The 16,190-nt window shown below is 45.6% G+C and overlaps 6 protein-coding genes across 6 annotated transcripts; 2 read left to right on the forward strand and 4 right to left on the reverse strand.

The window, feature by feature from the left end:
• Nucleotides 1–2,679: 2,679 nt before the first annotated feature.
• J7T55_010047 (uncharacterized protein) lies at nucleotides 2,680–4,514 on the reverse strand (the record flags this gene model as incomplete). Its single annotated transcript, XM_053131230.1, has 5 exons — nucleotides 2,680–2,723; nucleotides 2,777–3,257; nucleotides 3,361–3,772; nucleotides 3,833–4,076; nucleotides 4,343–4,514. The coding sequence occupies 5 exons, from the start codon at nucleotides 4,512–4,514 to the stop codon at nucleotides 2,680–2,682; spliced, it is 1,353 nt and encodes a 450-aa protein (XP_052990473.1).
• A 670-nt stretch (nucleotides 4,515–5,184) lies between these two features.
• Nucleotides 5,185–5,977, forward strand: J7T55_010048 (uncharacterized protein; the record flags this gene model as incomplete). Its single annotated transcript, XM_053131231.1, has 2 exons — nucleotides 5,185–5,404; nucleotides 5,472–5,977. The coding sequence occupies 2 exons, from the start codon at nucleotides 5,185–5,187 to the stop codon at nucleotides 5,975–5,977; spliced, it is 726 nt and encodes a 241-aa protein (XP_052990474.1).
• A 937-nt stretch (nucleotides 5,978–6,914) lies between these two features.
• On the reverse strand, nucleotides 6,915–8,585 carry J7T55_010049 (uncharacterized protein; the record flags this gene model as incomplete). Its single annotated transcript, XM_053131232.1, has 1 exon — nucleotides 6,915–8,585. One exon carries the CDS (start codon nucleotides 8,583–8,585, stop codon nucleotides 6,915–6,917), a length of 1,671 nt encoding a protein of 556 aa, XP_052990475.1.
• A 793-nt stretch (nucleotides 8,586–9,378) lies between these two features.
• On the reverse strand, nucleotides 9,379–10,161 carry J7T55_010050 (uncharacterized protein; the record flags this gene model as incomplete). The annotated part of the gene is made up of 2 exons (XM_053131233.1): nucleotides 9,379–9,687; nucleotides 9,769–10,161. 2 exons carry the CDS (start codon nucleotides 10,159–10,161, stop codon nucleotides 9,379–9,381), a joined length of 702 nt encoding a protein of 233 aa, XP_052990476.1.
• A 1,228-nt stretch (nucleotides 10,162–11,389) lies between these two features.
• On the forward strand, nucleotides 11,390–13,634 carry J7T55_010051 (uncharacterized protein; the record flags this gene model as incomplete). The annotated part of the gene is made up of 6 exons (XM_053131234.1): nucleotides 11,390–11,457; nucleotides 11,665–12,026; nucleotides 12,119–12,321; nucleotides 12,490–12,557; nucleotides 12,628–12,929; nucleotides 12,994–13,634. The coding sequence occupies 6 exons, from the start codon at nucleotides 11,390–11,392 to the stop codon at nucleotides 13,632–13,634; spliced, it is 1,644 nt and encodes a 547-aa protein (XP_052990477.1).
• Nucleotides 13,635–13,930: 296 nt separating this feature from the next.
• J7T55_010052 (uncharacterized protein) lies at nucleotides 13,931–15,112 on the reverse strand (the record flags this gene model as incomplete). The annotated part of the gene is made up of 3 exons (XM_053131236.1): nucleotides 13,931–13,963; nucleotides 14,026–14,517; nucleotides 14,999–15,112. 3 exons carry the CDS (start codon nucleotides 15,110–15,112, stop codon nucleotides 13,931–13,933), a joined length of 639 nt encoding a protein of 212 aa, XP_052990478.1.
• Between the last annotated feature and the right edge of the window lie 1,078 nt (nucleotides 15,113–16,190).

Genomic DNA, 16,190 nt, shown 5'->3' on the forward strand with positions numbered 1-16,190 from the left:
TAAAATATATTTATTAAAATATTTACTTTTTAATAAATTTTAAATATTATATATTAAAGTTTTTTTATAATAATTAGTTAATTTATATTTTAATAAATAGTAATTAAATTAATTTAATTTAATTTAATACTAATTACTTTTTATTTTTTAATTTAATAATAAATTAAATATTATAATTTATACTTAACTTTTATATAATTATATATTTTATATATTTGCTTAATAATTAAAATATTAGCTAATTTAACTTTTTTTTAATATAATAATATTTTAAAAAATTACATTATTTTAATATTTAATTATATAATACTTTTTATATTTTTAAATAAAAGTATTATTATAGTTTATAAATTTACTATATTTATTTTTTTAATTTTTATATTTATAATATTATAATTTATAATTTTTATTATTTAAATATAGCAAAAATACTTAAAAATTTTATAATTATAAAAATTTAATTATATATTAAAAAGCTTATAAATACTTTTTTATATTTTTTAAATATTAAATTTAAAAATTTAAAAACTTTATTTTATATAATTTTTTAAATTTTAGCTTTAAATTATATTAAAGTAAAATAATGCTTAATTATATATAAAAAGTTTTTAATAATAATTATACTTTTAATATTTAAAATTTTAAAAGTTTATTTATTAAAAAAAAGCTTATATTAAATTTAATATTAGTTTTTAAATTATATTATATAGCTTTTTACTTTTATAAAGTATACTTAATAATTTTTAATTATAATATTTTATAATATATAATAGTTTAGTATTATATTAGCTTAAATATTATAAAGTATTTATTATATTAAAAAGATTTATTTTTAAATATTAAACTTAAAAAGTTATATAAAATTAAATTTAAAAATTAATTTATTTATACTTTTTTAAATTTATAATTAAATTTTATTAATTATTTTATTTATTTTATTATTATTTATTTTTTTAATAATTATATTTTTAAAGTAAAAATTATAATATTTTATAACTTTATTAATAATAAGTTTTTTAAGTTTAATAAGTTTTTTTAATATATATATTAATAAAAGTATTAAAATAAATTTAAAAATATTATTTTTTAATTTATTAATAATTTAACTTATTTATTATATATTAAGCTTTATTTAATATTTAATATTTTACTTTTTAAAATACTTAATATATTATTTTTTAAAAAAAAGTATTATATTTTATAAACTTAATTATAGTTTATTATTAAGTATATTTAAGTTTATATACTTTTAGTATTTTTTTAATTTATAATATAATTTTAAAAGTATATATTAATTAAGCTATAAGTGTAAATTATTTATAAATTATTTTAAAAAATTATTAAAAAATATATTAATACTTATTATTAGTATAATTAAATTAAATTTATAATAAAAAGAAAAAAAATTTATTAAAAATAGTATAATATATTAAATAATATATATAAAAAAGGTAATTAAAAGCTTACTAAGTAAATTTTTTATTTTATAAATTTTTAATACTTTTAATTAAAAAAAAAAAAAATTAGTAAACTAAGCTTATAACTATAAAGTATTATAGATTATATAGTAAATAATAAAGTGTAAATAAAAGCGTTATTATTTTCGCTAAGTTTGCTTTAGTAAAGGGCAAGCTTTTAAAGCATAATTTATAGGTACTTTAGTAAGTATGCATTTCTCTATAGTAGCTTTTAGTAGCTTGCATGCATGTCAAATTTGCAATAAAAGATAATTTATTAAGGAAAAATAATGCTTACGACAGTTGTTTCTGCTGTACTTGTACCGTCAGTGGTGAGTGTGCTGAGGTAGCACTGAAGAGGGAAACAATACCTTGCAAGTACTCGAAAGGCACAGAAGGTGGATGACATCAGGCCAGATGGGATCTACAGAAAGAAGGACTGGAATGAGACTTCAAATGATGTGAGATGGCTGACTTCAGTCTTGGGATCAATGTAATCCTTACGTACTTGTTTCTTAGGCTTTTGCGAAAGTAGCGTGGTAGTTCGGTAGGATTGGCAATGCGTTGTAGAGATCGATATGATAAGTGTCAAGCCTGATGATGGGTGGTTGAGCTTCAAATAGCATGAATTGTAGCTCTTCGTTTGATTCTGCTTGCCGAGGAGGGCCCAGAATTCACTGCCAAGGTTCAATGTTTGCAGCCCAAACGCGTGTGGTAAAGTAACCAAGATAGTGAATGGCCGCACAGAAGATGAGAACATGGTCGCCCACATTCAAAATTGGGTCTAAATACTAAGTTTTCAGTGTTTTTTATGAATTCAGAGATGCAATACAATTGCATGCTTGGCTCGATGTGTAGGGACTTTGATCACATCAAATGTTAGATTCAACTGTATCTCTTTATTTTCCTTCAATGCTGTAACTGCGTTTGCTCAACTCGATGTGCTATACAGATGAACTAGCTTCTTTCGAGGTCCATGTCACTGTAAGTATCATTGGAGTACTGAACAACGTCTGTGCTTGAGCTTTGGAATTCCATTGAGATCTCGGCTGTAAAACTGTCTTTGTATTTACAATGCTATTTCGGACCGCCCTGATAATCAGGCACTTATCACTGATACCCGACAGTATACTTCCAGCAAATGAAGATATCAGAATCTAAATAGGTATCATGTTGACTAGGCTTAAATATAACTGGACTCCTGGTAGGGCCTCCACGCTCTTCATTTTACAGCATCACAAATGGTGATGAAAGGGGAAAAGGCACCTGTTCGATGAGATTAGCATACGTCAGATTCCATTTGCAAATGTGTTCCATACCACCTAAGAATAATCTCCTGGTTTTCGTATCATGAACCACAGTCGTAGTTCCTGGCAAAACACTTCCATCTCTGTCTTCCAGCACCTTCTCCGTTACGAATCTACCCGCATCTTCCCGAGAAATCTTGAAGATAGTCGAAGACGGAAAGTATTTATGCGGATCGTTGGACTGTTTCATAATCTCGATACCCCTTGGTATCACAGCTGCCCATAAGAATCCGTCTTGATCCTCAGACAGATTATCAACCACGTAGGGCAGGTCTATTTCGTGCACGATCTCCAGCGAGTTGTCTGCTGTTGGCCGAAGCACAGTGATTCCGCCTTGTGCGGATCGAGGAACGTAAATCAGGCCGTCTACTCGACTTCGAATCAGACCATTTGGATAGCCGTAGCCTTCCGAGACAATCCTGCACGGGATGGAGGAGTCTTGCGGGCAGAATGTGACATCTCCTGTGAGGAGAATCGGCGAGAGCATAGTTCTCTAGATACACACACCACTCATTAGTTTTCTATCCGTTAGTCGCCCAGAGGATTTTGATTATCATCCATTGGATGCAATTAAGTAGTTCTCAGACCGCACGTACCCAGCCTGTCCTGTACTGCCCATGGTCGTTGGTGAGGTACAACCCTTGGCCTTCCGCAACGGCCACCCTGTTCGGTGTTGCAACAGCAGGATCTGCGATTGTGCGTACATGCTGCAGAATATCCGTGTTCGGAAGAAGCTTGAAAACCTCAAGTGTAGCGTTGCCACCAACGACGGCCTGAACTGGCACGAACTCACCACCGCTGTCGAGCGAAGGTCGGAAATTTGTGACGAAGAACTTGACAGCACCGCCCTCCACATCTACTGCCGTAAAGCCTGTAAAGTTTATGATCCCGTCGCCTGCGGTTCCTGGAAAATCCGACATGGAAGTTGACTTGAATTCTAGAGTCTCTAAGTCCATGACTATGATCGCATCTCGGGTTGACCGCTCAGCAAATTCAAACTTCGCCTCACTTCGATTCAGTTAGTTTTAGATCGTGACAAGTTGGAGCAGTTGGCAGGCTACGGCGTACTTGGGCATCCATTTGGTCCGGGAGTCTGAATCGGAACAAGCGAGGAAAAGCTGCCGAGTCGCTTCGGATAACCACAAGTCCTCGCACGCTTGAAGAAGCGGGTCCTGGATCCGGCGGCATTCGTATGAAGTGAAGTCGCTAAGGGGCTGCAAAACCCTGCCAATCGCGAGACCCAATTTTAACAGAATCCATATTCTCTGGACGAAAGGGAGCTGGATGAGTATAGCGACGAGGGCGGCAACGCCTAGTCCCATCCTCGTCAAATCAGCCATGGCAAGTGTGCTCTAGTGCGGGGAGTCGATGATCCGGAGTGTTGTTGGTTTGAAGGTGGAATAAAATGTAAAGAGCTTAAAATGGTATCGAGACTCGAATATAGCTTCTCGGCAGTGAGAAGTTGGATGGATATTTTCATTCTCCCTGGTTGCTCCGAGTGACTCGTCATATCCGATTGTGCAGGCTTTATGGGTAAGCAGGCCCAACAATGGCTGTTGGGACAGGGAGGCAGAAGACGGCTTATGCCGGTCATCTTGATGACCCGTTGGCCCGACTTGACCCCGACAACAGCCCAGCATGCCAACCCACAACATGTTTCGCAACCGCACTTTAGCAGCCGCAAATATGCAGTTGAGCCCTTGAGATTGATGAAGTTGGGCTCTTGGTGTCTTGAGTCTCTTCGAAGCATGCCTGTGTGTTCGGTGTTGGCAGCTCCTGGTCGTCAAAGACCTATCGGCATGCTCCATTAGAGAGGTCAACTGAGTGCAGCGCAAAGTCCTGATCATAGAGGGCTACCTAAAAAAAAATATTTGTTTTCTTTTTTAAATCTCATAGTTCAGTGGCTTGGTTTAAGGTGGGTATTTGGAGCCTCGTGCCGGCCTTTTTGGCAGCACTTTGAGACTCCCGCTGCCTGCCTGCCTGCCTGCCTGCCTGCCTGCCTGCCTGCCTGCCTGCCTGCCTGCCTGCCTGCCTGCCTGCTGTCATGGAGGCATGGTTGGATGTGCTATTGCGGATTCAACATTTCTGACCGATTAACGTCTCTCAGGACGTAGAAATTACTCACTAAGTTGCTTCTTACGGCTATAGCGAACTCCGAGTGCGGAATGCACACTCGTGATCTAGACAGGTACTTAGTAAGAACACTGAGGTGTTGTCAAAGTGGTGATGCGATGGTTTCACCAGGTGATGTAAGCGTGATGACCAATGCCCCACGCGCAACGCCCTTTATGTAAATTCCTCGAACAAAGCCGCAGATCCATATAAGTCTCTGTTTTTCGCACTGAAATTTTCCCGGGCAACATCTGGGAAGCTTCACTACAAACTCTACGCATCAAACGTAGCAGCTCTTGACAAACAACATGCCGACCAACGACAGTATCGCGCTTCACGGTTGGACTTCCGTTGTGAGAGACCATCAAGCTATCTTGTCTGGGAAGCCAAATATCAATGAGCCGAGTACGCTCCTGGTTAATGACATCACGTTTCCATCCGATGAAGTCGTTGCCAAGGTCCGGAAGCATGCCGAAGAGAAGCTACCCGCTCCCACATTCAACCACTCCATGAGAGTTTTCTACTTTGGTACGCCGGATCAGCTCAAAACCTCCCTGATTTTTCAATGTGATATTGAGGTAACCCATGAAAACAGCCACCGCGATATTGGATCAACAATTTCCAGACCTGGCCAAATCTCTTTCCCGTTCGACACTGGCCCTGACAGCTCTTCTCCACGACATTGGAACCACTCACGAGAATCTCCACGCCACTCAGATGTCGTTCGAGTTCTACGGAGGGTTTCTAGCCCTCGATCTCGTTGGTCAGAAACTCGGAGCTCCACAATCCCAGGCAGAAGCCGTAGCTGAGGCTATCATCCGTCACCAAGATCTGGGGTCAACCGGTACCATCACCTTCCTGGGCCAGCTGATTCAGCTCGCGACCGTCTACGATAATATGGGCGACAACCCGGGATTGATCCATTCAGATACAAAGGTCGACGTCAATAAGGCTTTTCCGAGGCTCGGTTGGAGCAAGTGCTTCAGCGCGACGATCCGCGAGGAGGTTGGCCTGAAGCCGTGGGCTCATACGACCCATTTGGGGGAGGCGTTCCCTAGAGGAGTGGAAAATAACAAGCTTATGTCTGAGTTTGAGAACTGATCTAGAGCCGTACCGTTGGAATCGGCTTACGGCAAGAGAAAGAGGACTATGGCAGTCTTCTGAGCTCGCTTGTAAGACAGAAGATGTCAGTAAGTTCTGACCTTCTGGCTGGAGTCAAGTGTTTACGGGTCTGGTAGTTTCACTTTTCAATTCAAATCATGGTATGCTAGATCGAGATGGGTGTGTCAGCCGAGACTAGATGATCAATTTGTCCTTGACCAAATCACTCATTTGTCCTGTTCCCATCTCCGAGCTCCTCGTGCCTGGAGACATGATTCCAAAACCTGTCTGACCGTAGCTTTATTAGATCATTCCAAGATACTATGAGTAAATCGTGCGACACCTGACTCCTTCCGACTTGGGATACGACCGGACAGCGGATACAAAAAAGCACAAGTGAGCGGACTAGCAGCTGGAATGGCCTTTGGAAGATGATAAGGTAGCCATTTAGTGTGTAGCCGGTCAGCGCAGGCCGTGTCAAATTGATCCTCAGAAGGAAATCCAACATGGATACTTGTTGAACTGTGAACGTGATAGATTGCGAGTGCACACTAAGCATGGCCGGACGGATCGCATGCAGTGGAAGTGGGTCATGTTTGAGAAGCCTCGGGTCAGCTTGCGTCTATCCGTATCTCTGACTACACTCACTCCGCCGTTGACTGCCAATATGCCTTTGACGGCATTGGGAATCACGAACCATAGGAGCAAGATCGTTCACATCTTTGTCAAGTCTGGCTCGGAGACCTGCAAATCATCACGAGCAGCAAAGATAATAGGAAATCGATGAATTAATACTGTATACTAGAATTTAGGTAATGTCTACTCAATAGACTTATGCGCGTGTCCAAGGCCGACGCTGTGACTTCGTCGTGGAGCAAGACAGCGAAATCTCCAAGCTCGGCCAAATTCTGAGAACACATCTGGTAGGAGCATGATTTCAGGCCAAGTCTGTCTCGTCCATATTCCGTATGAATAAGGAGTACCATTTCACACCATTGACGTGGCCGATGATACTCGCACGCTCGTTGTTGTTGTGCGCGTTGCTGCTGATCTGGTTGTCCTGTGCATCGGCCATGTCATGGCCCGGGCTGAAACGAAAGATGTGCTGCGTTAAATTCCAGTAATGCCGAGAGTCTGTGTTCGCGGGCATCACGATCGGCGTCACAAGTGTCAAGTTACTATCCTTGTACAAGCTTTGAATCGTGCCTTGCAGGATACCGTATGGTGTTATGCCACTGACAGAGAAGGGGGTGACTGGTGATTGCTCCAGTGAACCTTGAAATGCCGTCAGCTTGATCGAATTAACCGAATCCTCGTCAGCCCAACCGCGGAATGTAAGGTTTGTTCCATCTTTGTCTGCGTTTTTACCTGCGATGTAGGCCTTGACGATCTGCTCCAGGTGACTCTTTGCTTGCTCAACGGAAGTACCAAGATGAAGCCGGTGATTAATTGACAAAACGGTCTGCTCAGGAATAACGTTGATCTTGTTTCCGCCTTGAATCATGGCCAAAGAGTGAGTGCTTTCCACAAGCGGCCTTAGCGCTGGCCGCTCGTCGATTATCCTGGGCAGAAAATCATTGACAGCTGTTTCGTTCAGGTCAATACGCTCCAGGGCATCAATGTACTTTTCTCGGAAACCAGCAACGTGCTGACCCAAGCAGAAAAGTGTTTCCAGGAATGGATCATATTTTTGAATTGGGCCGCTCATCGGGTGTTCGGCGTGGAGTTTTGTTATGAGATCAGCCATGATAGTGATTGAGTTGTCTCTAGTTGAAAAGGCGATATGGCCCGATTCCATGTGCACAGAAATGTTTGCGTTGAAAGCGCCTTTCTCAGCCAATCCTGGTACAGCGTAGATCGTGGCAAACTCTTTGTCGTGAAAGAAGCCAGGGCCCTCGTCAATGAGTAAGGCTATTCCGTCCTTCTTGTAGCGGTTCAAAAGGTGTTCGGCAATTCTCCTGGCTCCCTGAAATCCACCAATCTCTTCATCGAAGCCAAATGCTAGGATCAGCGTTCTCTGTGGGGCGTATCTGACCTCGAGTAGGGATTCCACTGCCGACATGCTCGCGATGAGGGTGGTTTTGCAGTCGATCGAGCCCCTGCCCCAAATGTATTTGCCGTCAGAATCTCCACTGAAAGGTCCACGTGTCCACTCCCCGCGTATTGTCTCGTTTGGGGCGGGCACAACATCTTGGTGAGCGAGAAAAAGAGTTGGCTTCAAGGACTGGTTTCTACCTTCCCAGGTGTAAACGAGGCCATGCTTGTTGATCCGCTCAAGCTTGAGGTGGCGATGAATCAAAGGAAAAGTTTCCTCGAGGTACTTGCGGAATGTCGACATGGGCTTCCATACTGGATCTTCGCCCGGGAAGTCCCGCCATGAGTTCTGGCTCGTCGTGTCGATTTGTACGGCTCCAGACAATCGTGCTACGGAGATGTTGAGGAACTCTTCGGAGTTGAGGTACTGATCCATGTCGGCAAGCGCCTTGCTGCTTTTAGGATTGAGAGGCCCAAGCTGTGGGCATCTGTGCTTCCATTCGTAAGAATGCGACTCATGGGCAACTGTGATCCATAGTTGGAGTCCGATGGCAGCGAAGTGAGTGAGCTTCATGATGGCGACCGAACTTGTCAAATCGAGTGATATGTTTTCAATCCTGGGAGACCTGGCCAGAATGAAATAGGATTTGTTATTCGTGTTGCCCCCCAGATGCTTCCCTGGTCTTTATGGGAGTGAGCGAGACAAGCATACCTGTGGGATCAAGGAAGCAAGACGGTCCAATGGCAGATGCTGATATCTTCTTGAATAACGATGTCTTCACCACGTAGGCGATGCTGTAGAGGATGTGTGAGAATGAGGTGACTAGTTTGCTGAGTGACAGGCGAAATGCAGATGAGGGCTGTGGTGGAGGGACCAATTCCAGTCAACAATGTCAGATTCAGAGGATGAGCCCCCAGACCTGGTCCTTCCTACACTCCCCGGCATGTTTTGGACCGCCCATTTGGAAGGTGCGCTTGGATAACAAGGAGGATCTCTTGCAGAGAATGCGATCCACGCAGCTCGACTGCCAGGAAACGCATGCAACTGTCCTCATAGGGTCTGCCCTGCGTTCCTGCCCAGAAACTCAAATCGATGGGAGGTCGTGAGGAACGACTAAAGATTCTTTCCAAACAAGGCCAGTCAAGTCGTTGTGAGGTCTTCCGTCAATGCCATCTCAGCTCCTGCTCGATTTTCATCCAACTGAGAGAGCAAGGTAGGTATTTGACTCAAGGATCCTGGACGAGTTTTCTGGCTTGGATCTCACATTTAACATTCACGTGTTCTCATGTAAGATGTTTTGGAGATAAGTCATGGACTCATGACTTTCGTTGAAATGTGCTATCTCTGTTTACTGTCCCTTACAGCCTTACAGGTCCTTCACAGGGGCGTCGCCCTCTTTCTTGCCCGTGCCATACTCTCGTCTCTTCTCCTTGCCAGCGTCCTTGTCTGCTTCGAATTGCTTCACCTCGGCACTGTCCATGAGATTGACCACTTTATCGGCCTGGAACTTTTTGATAACAGCGCCAAAACCTTCGTTTGAGTAGTCTTTCTCATTCGCCTGGTCTTTGTGATACTTGACCTGGATGAAATCACTGTCGATTGTCGCCGGATCCAAGGACAAGCTCACAATTGCATTCACTACCGCCGTCTTTGGAATAACCTTGAAAGTCCACTCCTGGAAGGTTATCATTAGCCAAATGAATTCAAAAAGAAATCGAGATAGTATGAGCGGGCGAGCCTTGATAGACAGGCGTACCTCTTCGTGCTTGAACTGGATCAGATCTCGGTCATTGGTCACGACCTCATATCCGTGGCTTTTCGCCCCAGCAAAAAGCTTGGGTAGTGCAAACCACTGTCCCGCCATTTTGTACCGGTCGTTGGCATAGACAAATTGGTCATTATACACACAGTCCGGAGTGTAGCGCTTGACGCGGTCCACTGTCGGCTTCATCTCGTAAAGCGCGATGATGTCGTCTATCAATGATTGGCGTGCAGTTGACAGAGGTAGGGACTTGGACGGGTCCGGTTTGTAGTCTCCAGTCGGGTGAGTCTGACGGATCTCGAAGTATTCACCGGGGAGAGACGCATCTGTGGGGAAGTTGACTTTGCCAGAATCGGCATTTTGTTGACTCGCCTGTTGTGCAGACATTGTGATTCTATTGTGCAAGTGTCTAGCAATTGGAGAGATGTTGGAATTCAAGGAGGTTCGTTTGGCAAGCAAGATTGGCGAAGGTCTTAGTTGGGAGAGTATCATGGCCATGTTAGCCTAAATCTCGCCTTGAGAAGTTGTCCCCTATGCATTTTAATTTTATTAAAACACTTGCTTCTTGACCTACCGGACTCAGTATAATGATTCATCAATCTGTTGTGGCGGCTTCTGGAGGCTGTCCGGGTCCTAGGTCCAAGAGGATCACGGCTGTGACGTAGAGCTGCACGTAATCTGAAGTCATGTCGACATCAGCCATCCCGCCCGTCTCTACGGGCCCTCCCGCGCCATCTGTGCATCGACTGAAAATACGATGCTGAAGCTTGAAGAGCTACCTAATTGCTCTGACTTCTTTAGCGTCCGCATCATTCATCGCAAACATTGTGGAACTATCAGAAGAGAATATATTGCTAACAATCGTTGCCAATCTTTTGCTGTTGAAACATTGGCGAAATTCAAAAGGGGATTACTACCCACATAATGTCAGAGCTGAGCTCAGGCACAATGTAATTGATTGTTCTAGGGCGGTTGCCTAAGCCAGTAAAATCATAATAATATTTCTTGGCTGATATTCAAGGCAATATGAGGCATGTGTAAGCATCTATATATGGCGCTGGCAAATCCAGGAGGGAAGGGTGAGTGCGGAAGTTTACAAAGAGTCAGTGCGCATGTCACACTCTTCTACATCAGATGCGGGCGGCTACATAACTGAAAGAGATCTTCTTATACCCGCGACCGGAGCAACAAAGCTCAGCTATTTCTTGAATCACAGGTGTTCCCTTCTCGCGATGTCCAATCAAGTCCTTCTCCTCATGCTGCCCTGCTCAAGCTCTGGCCCCGGTGCTGGATATCAGATTTTCACGACCGCCAGCCATTTTCAACGCATAAAACAGGCACTTATCCACTGAAACAAGAGCTGAAATGTAAGAACATCTAGACTACAAGAGTAAAGTCCCGTATAATTAAGCCAGTGATGGGCATGGGCTGAGGCGGCGGCGTTCCCCAAAATTCCCTGCTCGTCAAAGCATCGCTTCAGGATCTGAACAAGACTTTGCGTTTTTTACTGGCGCCTTGTATCTTCATAATTGACGACAGTCCTCTATGCTGAGTGGTGGATCTCGTAGTCGTTCGCAAGTTTGTTGATGGGACACAACCTCGGCCGGCAGAGGCCATGCTCACACGAGATCAACTTATGCCACAATTGGTTGCTTCCTGGACCATCAAGCCCGTGAGCTCGGCGTAAGTGAAATAATACGTGAGAAGTATGTGTTTTGTACATATCGGAGCTGCATGCTGGAGCCAGGCTCGCCCGGCAGCTAGCCCGACGTCCGGCACTTATCTTGGCTTGCCGACCGCAACAGCGGCAACCCCGCTTCCAACAATTGTGCCTTCTGTATCAACAACTCCCAAGTAGCGGCTTTTATTTTTGGTATTGCGATCTCTTAGGGAAACCGGGCACTTCCAAAGGCAAAAGGAGATAATCATGCTCATTCGAAATTCTGCTGCAGGGTTGAAGGACCTGCGCTGGCGCAGTGTGTCCGGTCAAAGCCTGTGCAAAAGAGCATGGGCGGCGAGATGTCATGCTCGGTCGAGAAGACATTTCAGCGCCTCACAGACAAGATGGATTAAGACGGCCGATATGAAGGAGGCTGACCTGGCAGCCCTCAAGGTCGATGGACGGCGGCTGCTAGACACGCTCCACCATACTTGCAAGTTCGGCACCGGTCTTCGATGGGGAAGGCAAGCATTTTCACCCCATGTCGAATATTCTATGTTACCGCTTGGGGACTTTTCCGCAATTCTACGATGTTTGTGACACTTGAAACGAAGAGTGGCTGACAAGTGCAGCCAGAATCCAGTGAGCCAACTGAGACTGGAATGGCCCGTCTCGCGCTGTCAGATACGGACAAACAAGCTCGAGACTGGTTTGTGGAAACGACGAAAGCCCTCGGTTGTACCGTTACCATTGATGCCATGGGTAATACTTTCGCCGTTAGACCAGGGCGCCGTAACGTCGCTCCCATCTTTGCTGGTTCCCATCTCGACACCCAGCCTGCCGCCGGCCGGTACGACGGGATCTTGGGTGTGCATGCAGGTATTGAGGTACGCGACGAAGAACGTTCGGGCCTGGATCTGTTTTGAAAGCAACAAGCCCATACAGAGAAAGTTCAATTAGCGGCTCAAGACGCTCTGAAGCCTCATTCCACGCAACTCAACTCTCATTTTTGTTACCGACGCTGGCGTGAGGAAGACTGACCGTAGTTTCTACAGATGTTGAACTTGCTCCGCGACCATGAGGTGGAAACGGAGCACCCTATTGGGGTGGTGAATTGGACGAAGTACGTTGTTCTCGACTGCGGCCAAAAGCTTGCAGGCACCGAGTTGCTAACATGAAGGCGGTGGTTACAGCGAGGAAGGTGCGAGATTCCCAATGTCGATGGTCTCATCAGGCGTGTGGGCCGAAGACATTCCGCTCGAGCGAGCACACACCCTCCAGGAAGTCGGTGGCGGGACAGCCACAATGCGTTCGGAGCTTGAGCGAATTGGATATTTGGGCAGCGTACCAGCAAGTTTCCGCTCGACACCGATGGCAGCTCACTTCGAGCTTCATATCGAGCAAGGGCCGATACTTGAGGCCCAGCATCAGAAGATCGGTGTGGTACAGGGTGTGCAAGCATATAAATGGTTCACCGTCGAGGTTGAGGGAAGAGGTGAGCTATCATGTTCCCCGAGACCACGCCCTCTTCATACCCCGATTACTGACCCGCCAAAAAGCCTCGCACACAGGCACAACCCCATTCTCTGCCCGCGCCGACGCCTTGCTCCTCGCAGCTCAGTTGATCACTCACTCCAACCGTATCGCCGTCAAGCACTCTGCTCTTGCCTCGACAGGTATCCTCACCCTCTCTCCTGGCAGCGTGAACACTGTCCCAGGACATGTTCGCTTCAGCCTCGACGTGCGTGCCGCAGCTGATGCAGCCGTCGAGGCCGTGGAGTCAGAGCTGAAGCGGGACTTTCAGACCTTCGCCCGGCGGGGATCCATTGACGGCGATGGCGACTCGTCGCAGAGTCAGGGTCAGCTGCCGCTCTCTGTCAAGGTCACGACGGATTTTGAAAGTCCGGCTGTGCTTTTTCATCAGGACTGTATCTCTTCGGTAAGGGCCGCCGCAAAATCTGTCCTAGGAGACGAACATCTTTTCCGGGATATGACCAGCGGAGCCGGCCATGACAGTGTGTATGCGAGCAAGCGATGCCCGACCTCAATGATCTTTGTACCTAGCAAGAATGGGGTCAGCCACCACCCCGAGGAATGGACGAGCCCTGAGGACTGTGCCCTGGGCGCAGAGGTTTTGTGTCAGAGCATCTTGAGATACGATCGCACGATGGCTTTAAAGGGCTTAGCAAATGTGTCTTGAGCTATCTGCGAGGTAAATATCCATCATCTCAGATAAGCCTCCAATCGAAAGGATTTTCGAGCTCAATAGGAGCTTCCAATGTTAAACTCCTCATTCACTTATTTGAGTGCCTTTGGCCCCACTACAAGCTCTCCTCACTTGTGAGAGAGCTGCGAAGTCAAATTCAAGTAGATGGATACAGACGATTAACCCCATCCCTCGTTCCGTGCAATTAATTTCAGGATTGTTCTCTCCAGCCAACCAGCCATCAAATGGGTACAAATGCCAGTTTCTACTGAAAAGAACAAATGACTTGATCAAATGCCAAGGTGTCGGAGCATCTGTCCAACCTGTGCAAGAGAATGTCAGCTACGCTTACAGTCCAGGTTTTCCACAATGCAGGGAACCTGACCTCAGTGGCATCAACGTTGCCGTTCTGCATCATGGACAGAACACGGCAGAGCAGGCCCTCCAGCAGAGCGACACGGCCCTTCAGCTGCTGGAGCTCCTCGAGAGTGGCCTTCTTGTTGAGCTCCTCGACAGTGGCCCTCTCCTCGAGCTCATCATCGTAACGCTTGAAGCGCTTGTCATAAGTGACGTCAGAGTCGCGAAGGCCCGACTCAGCCAGGTTTGCAAGAATCTTTGCCTCAGACGCGTTGTGATTCGCCGTGTCGTTGCGAATGTTGGCTATCGCCGAAGAAGCAGCGAGCAAGTTCAGGGCGTCGGCAGGATTGTGGGCAGTGACAGCAGCGAGGGCCAGGCTAGTGCCGTCCGCATCAGAAGTTCCGATAATCTGAGTGGCGTGGTTGACGAGATTGGCGACGTCGGGATTGATCGTGGTAAGCTGGCTTTGCCCGGGGTCGGCTCCCTCGTCCTCAGACGAGGTGTTGCGACGGCCGTCATCCTAGAAGTAATGAAAGCATCCAGTTAGCGAGGGGTCGCTAAGTAAGCCCAGTCAGGTAGCAAGGTAGATGATGGATAGAGTCAAATCTTCTCTCCGCCCCGCATTCGACCCTGGAGTCCTATCTCGAGTCCTCCAGTAGTACGGGTTTTCAAGGGTGAACAATTAATCTCGCCTCCCACAGTCGTTTGCGCCAAGACGACATGCGACTCCCCTTTTCCAGTCGAATAACCTGCAAGCGAGAAACTTCCCCGTCTATGACCAGGCGATGTGCAATGCCCGATGCTCAACGAGGAAGAGTCCTTGGAGCCCTGTATGTGCACGTCGTCCTCAACCCAGCGATGAAGTCTGGGCTGTGTCCGAAGGTCTCATGCTCACACGTGGTCACGACCCACCAGAGTTTCACTCTCGCTTGCGTGGTTTGTTGGGCAGGGTCGGAGAGAAAGATGCGTACCAGGGTTGGATGTGTGGAGTATAGACTTACCTCTTGGTTAGGAATGTCGAACTCCATGGTGGAGGCATCCTCAGATACCCCTTGCGCTCGCTGCACGCGTGCTGCGCGACGATTCTCGCGAGCGCGACGACTCGCCGCAACCATGTTTGTTTAGAGGAGGTGGTGGTCTTTGATAGATCGAGATGATTGAGAGAAATGCACTTTGTATGGGAAAAGGAGAGTGGTTGCAGAAGGCAAGCATGCAATTGACTGTGGTCATGTCGAGGTTGCAAGGTTGGGTGGGGTGGTTGGGAAGTTGGGGGGAGAGATTCTGGAGTTGAAATGTGTTTTTATATTCCTGTAGAAGTGTGCACTGACCAATCAAGTCACAATCGCTCTTCTCTATTCAAATAATATTTGCCCATTGTCTTCTGGCTACGCTGAGTCACTGCCTTCCAAGTGAAAGCTCGGATGAAAAGATGGCTCAAAAGGCTTGTGGAGTTCGTGATCGGAGAAACAAAGTTTGGATGAGCTTCTGGCGCTCAATGTGTCACCTAAACTGACTCTCAGATGGTTTTTGATACCTTATAGACTTCCAGAATCAGCTTTAGCAGCTTAGAAGCGACGTTGAGACACCCTAGGGAGACACCCGATGATGGCAGTACCTTACGTTCAATAAGAAGACCAGTTTTAATAGGTGCTCCCTCAATGGTATGTTGTTCATAGTAAGTTATCCTGCAGTAAGTCATCCTGCAGTAGTTTATGCTACAGTAGGTTGTGCCATAGTTTACATGCTTTCATGGCAGCAGTCCAAGCTGTAGTCAGCGAGTAAAGTAAGTACGCCTTGTGAGCAAATGCTCGTTTGAGGTTAGCCAGTTGAAGCACTTGTGACAATTTGCAGCAAGGCTCGTTGGCAGATTGAGATTGGGAGCACTCTGGAGCTTCGAGCGAAGGCCACGAAGGGGGGTGGGGGCAATTGCGAAGTTCTCTGCTGCCGTTGATGTCGAGCATCCTTCTTCGAAACATGAGGGACCATCTAGGTTCGCAATTAACACTACACGGTTGAGGGTAGGGCATGGCTCTACGTCTATCGAATCTATTTCCAGCGCAATGTCCTCATTCCATGATCACCTGCTACCGCCTATTCTATACCAATTGATCAACTTCCTCCATCCAAGTCGAGTTCCTCGCTGGGCCACTAAACGTAGTAGCTCTTCGATCATGTTCCTGAAACCGAAGCAGA

This window comes from Diaporthe amygdali, assembly GCF_026229845.1.
Source record: "Diaporthe amygdali strain CAA958 chromosome Unknown NODE_26_length_719862_cov_65_716256, whole genome shotgun sequence".
Classification (NCBI taxonomy): domain Eukaryota; kingdom Fungi; phylum Ascomycota; class Sordariomycetes; order Diaporthales; family Diaporthaceae; genus Diaporthe; species Diaporthe amygdali.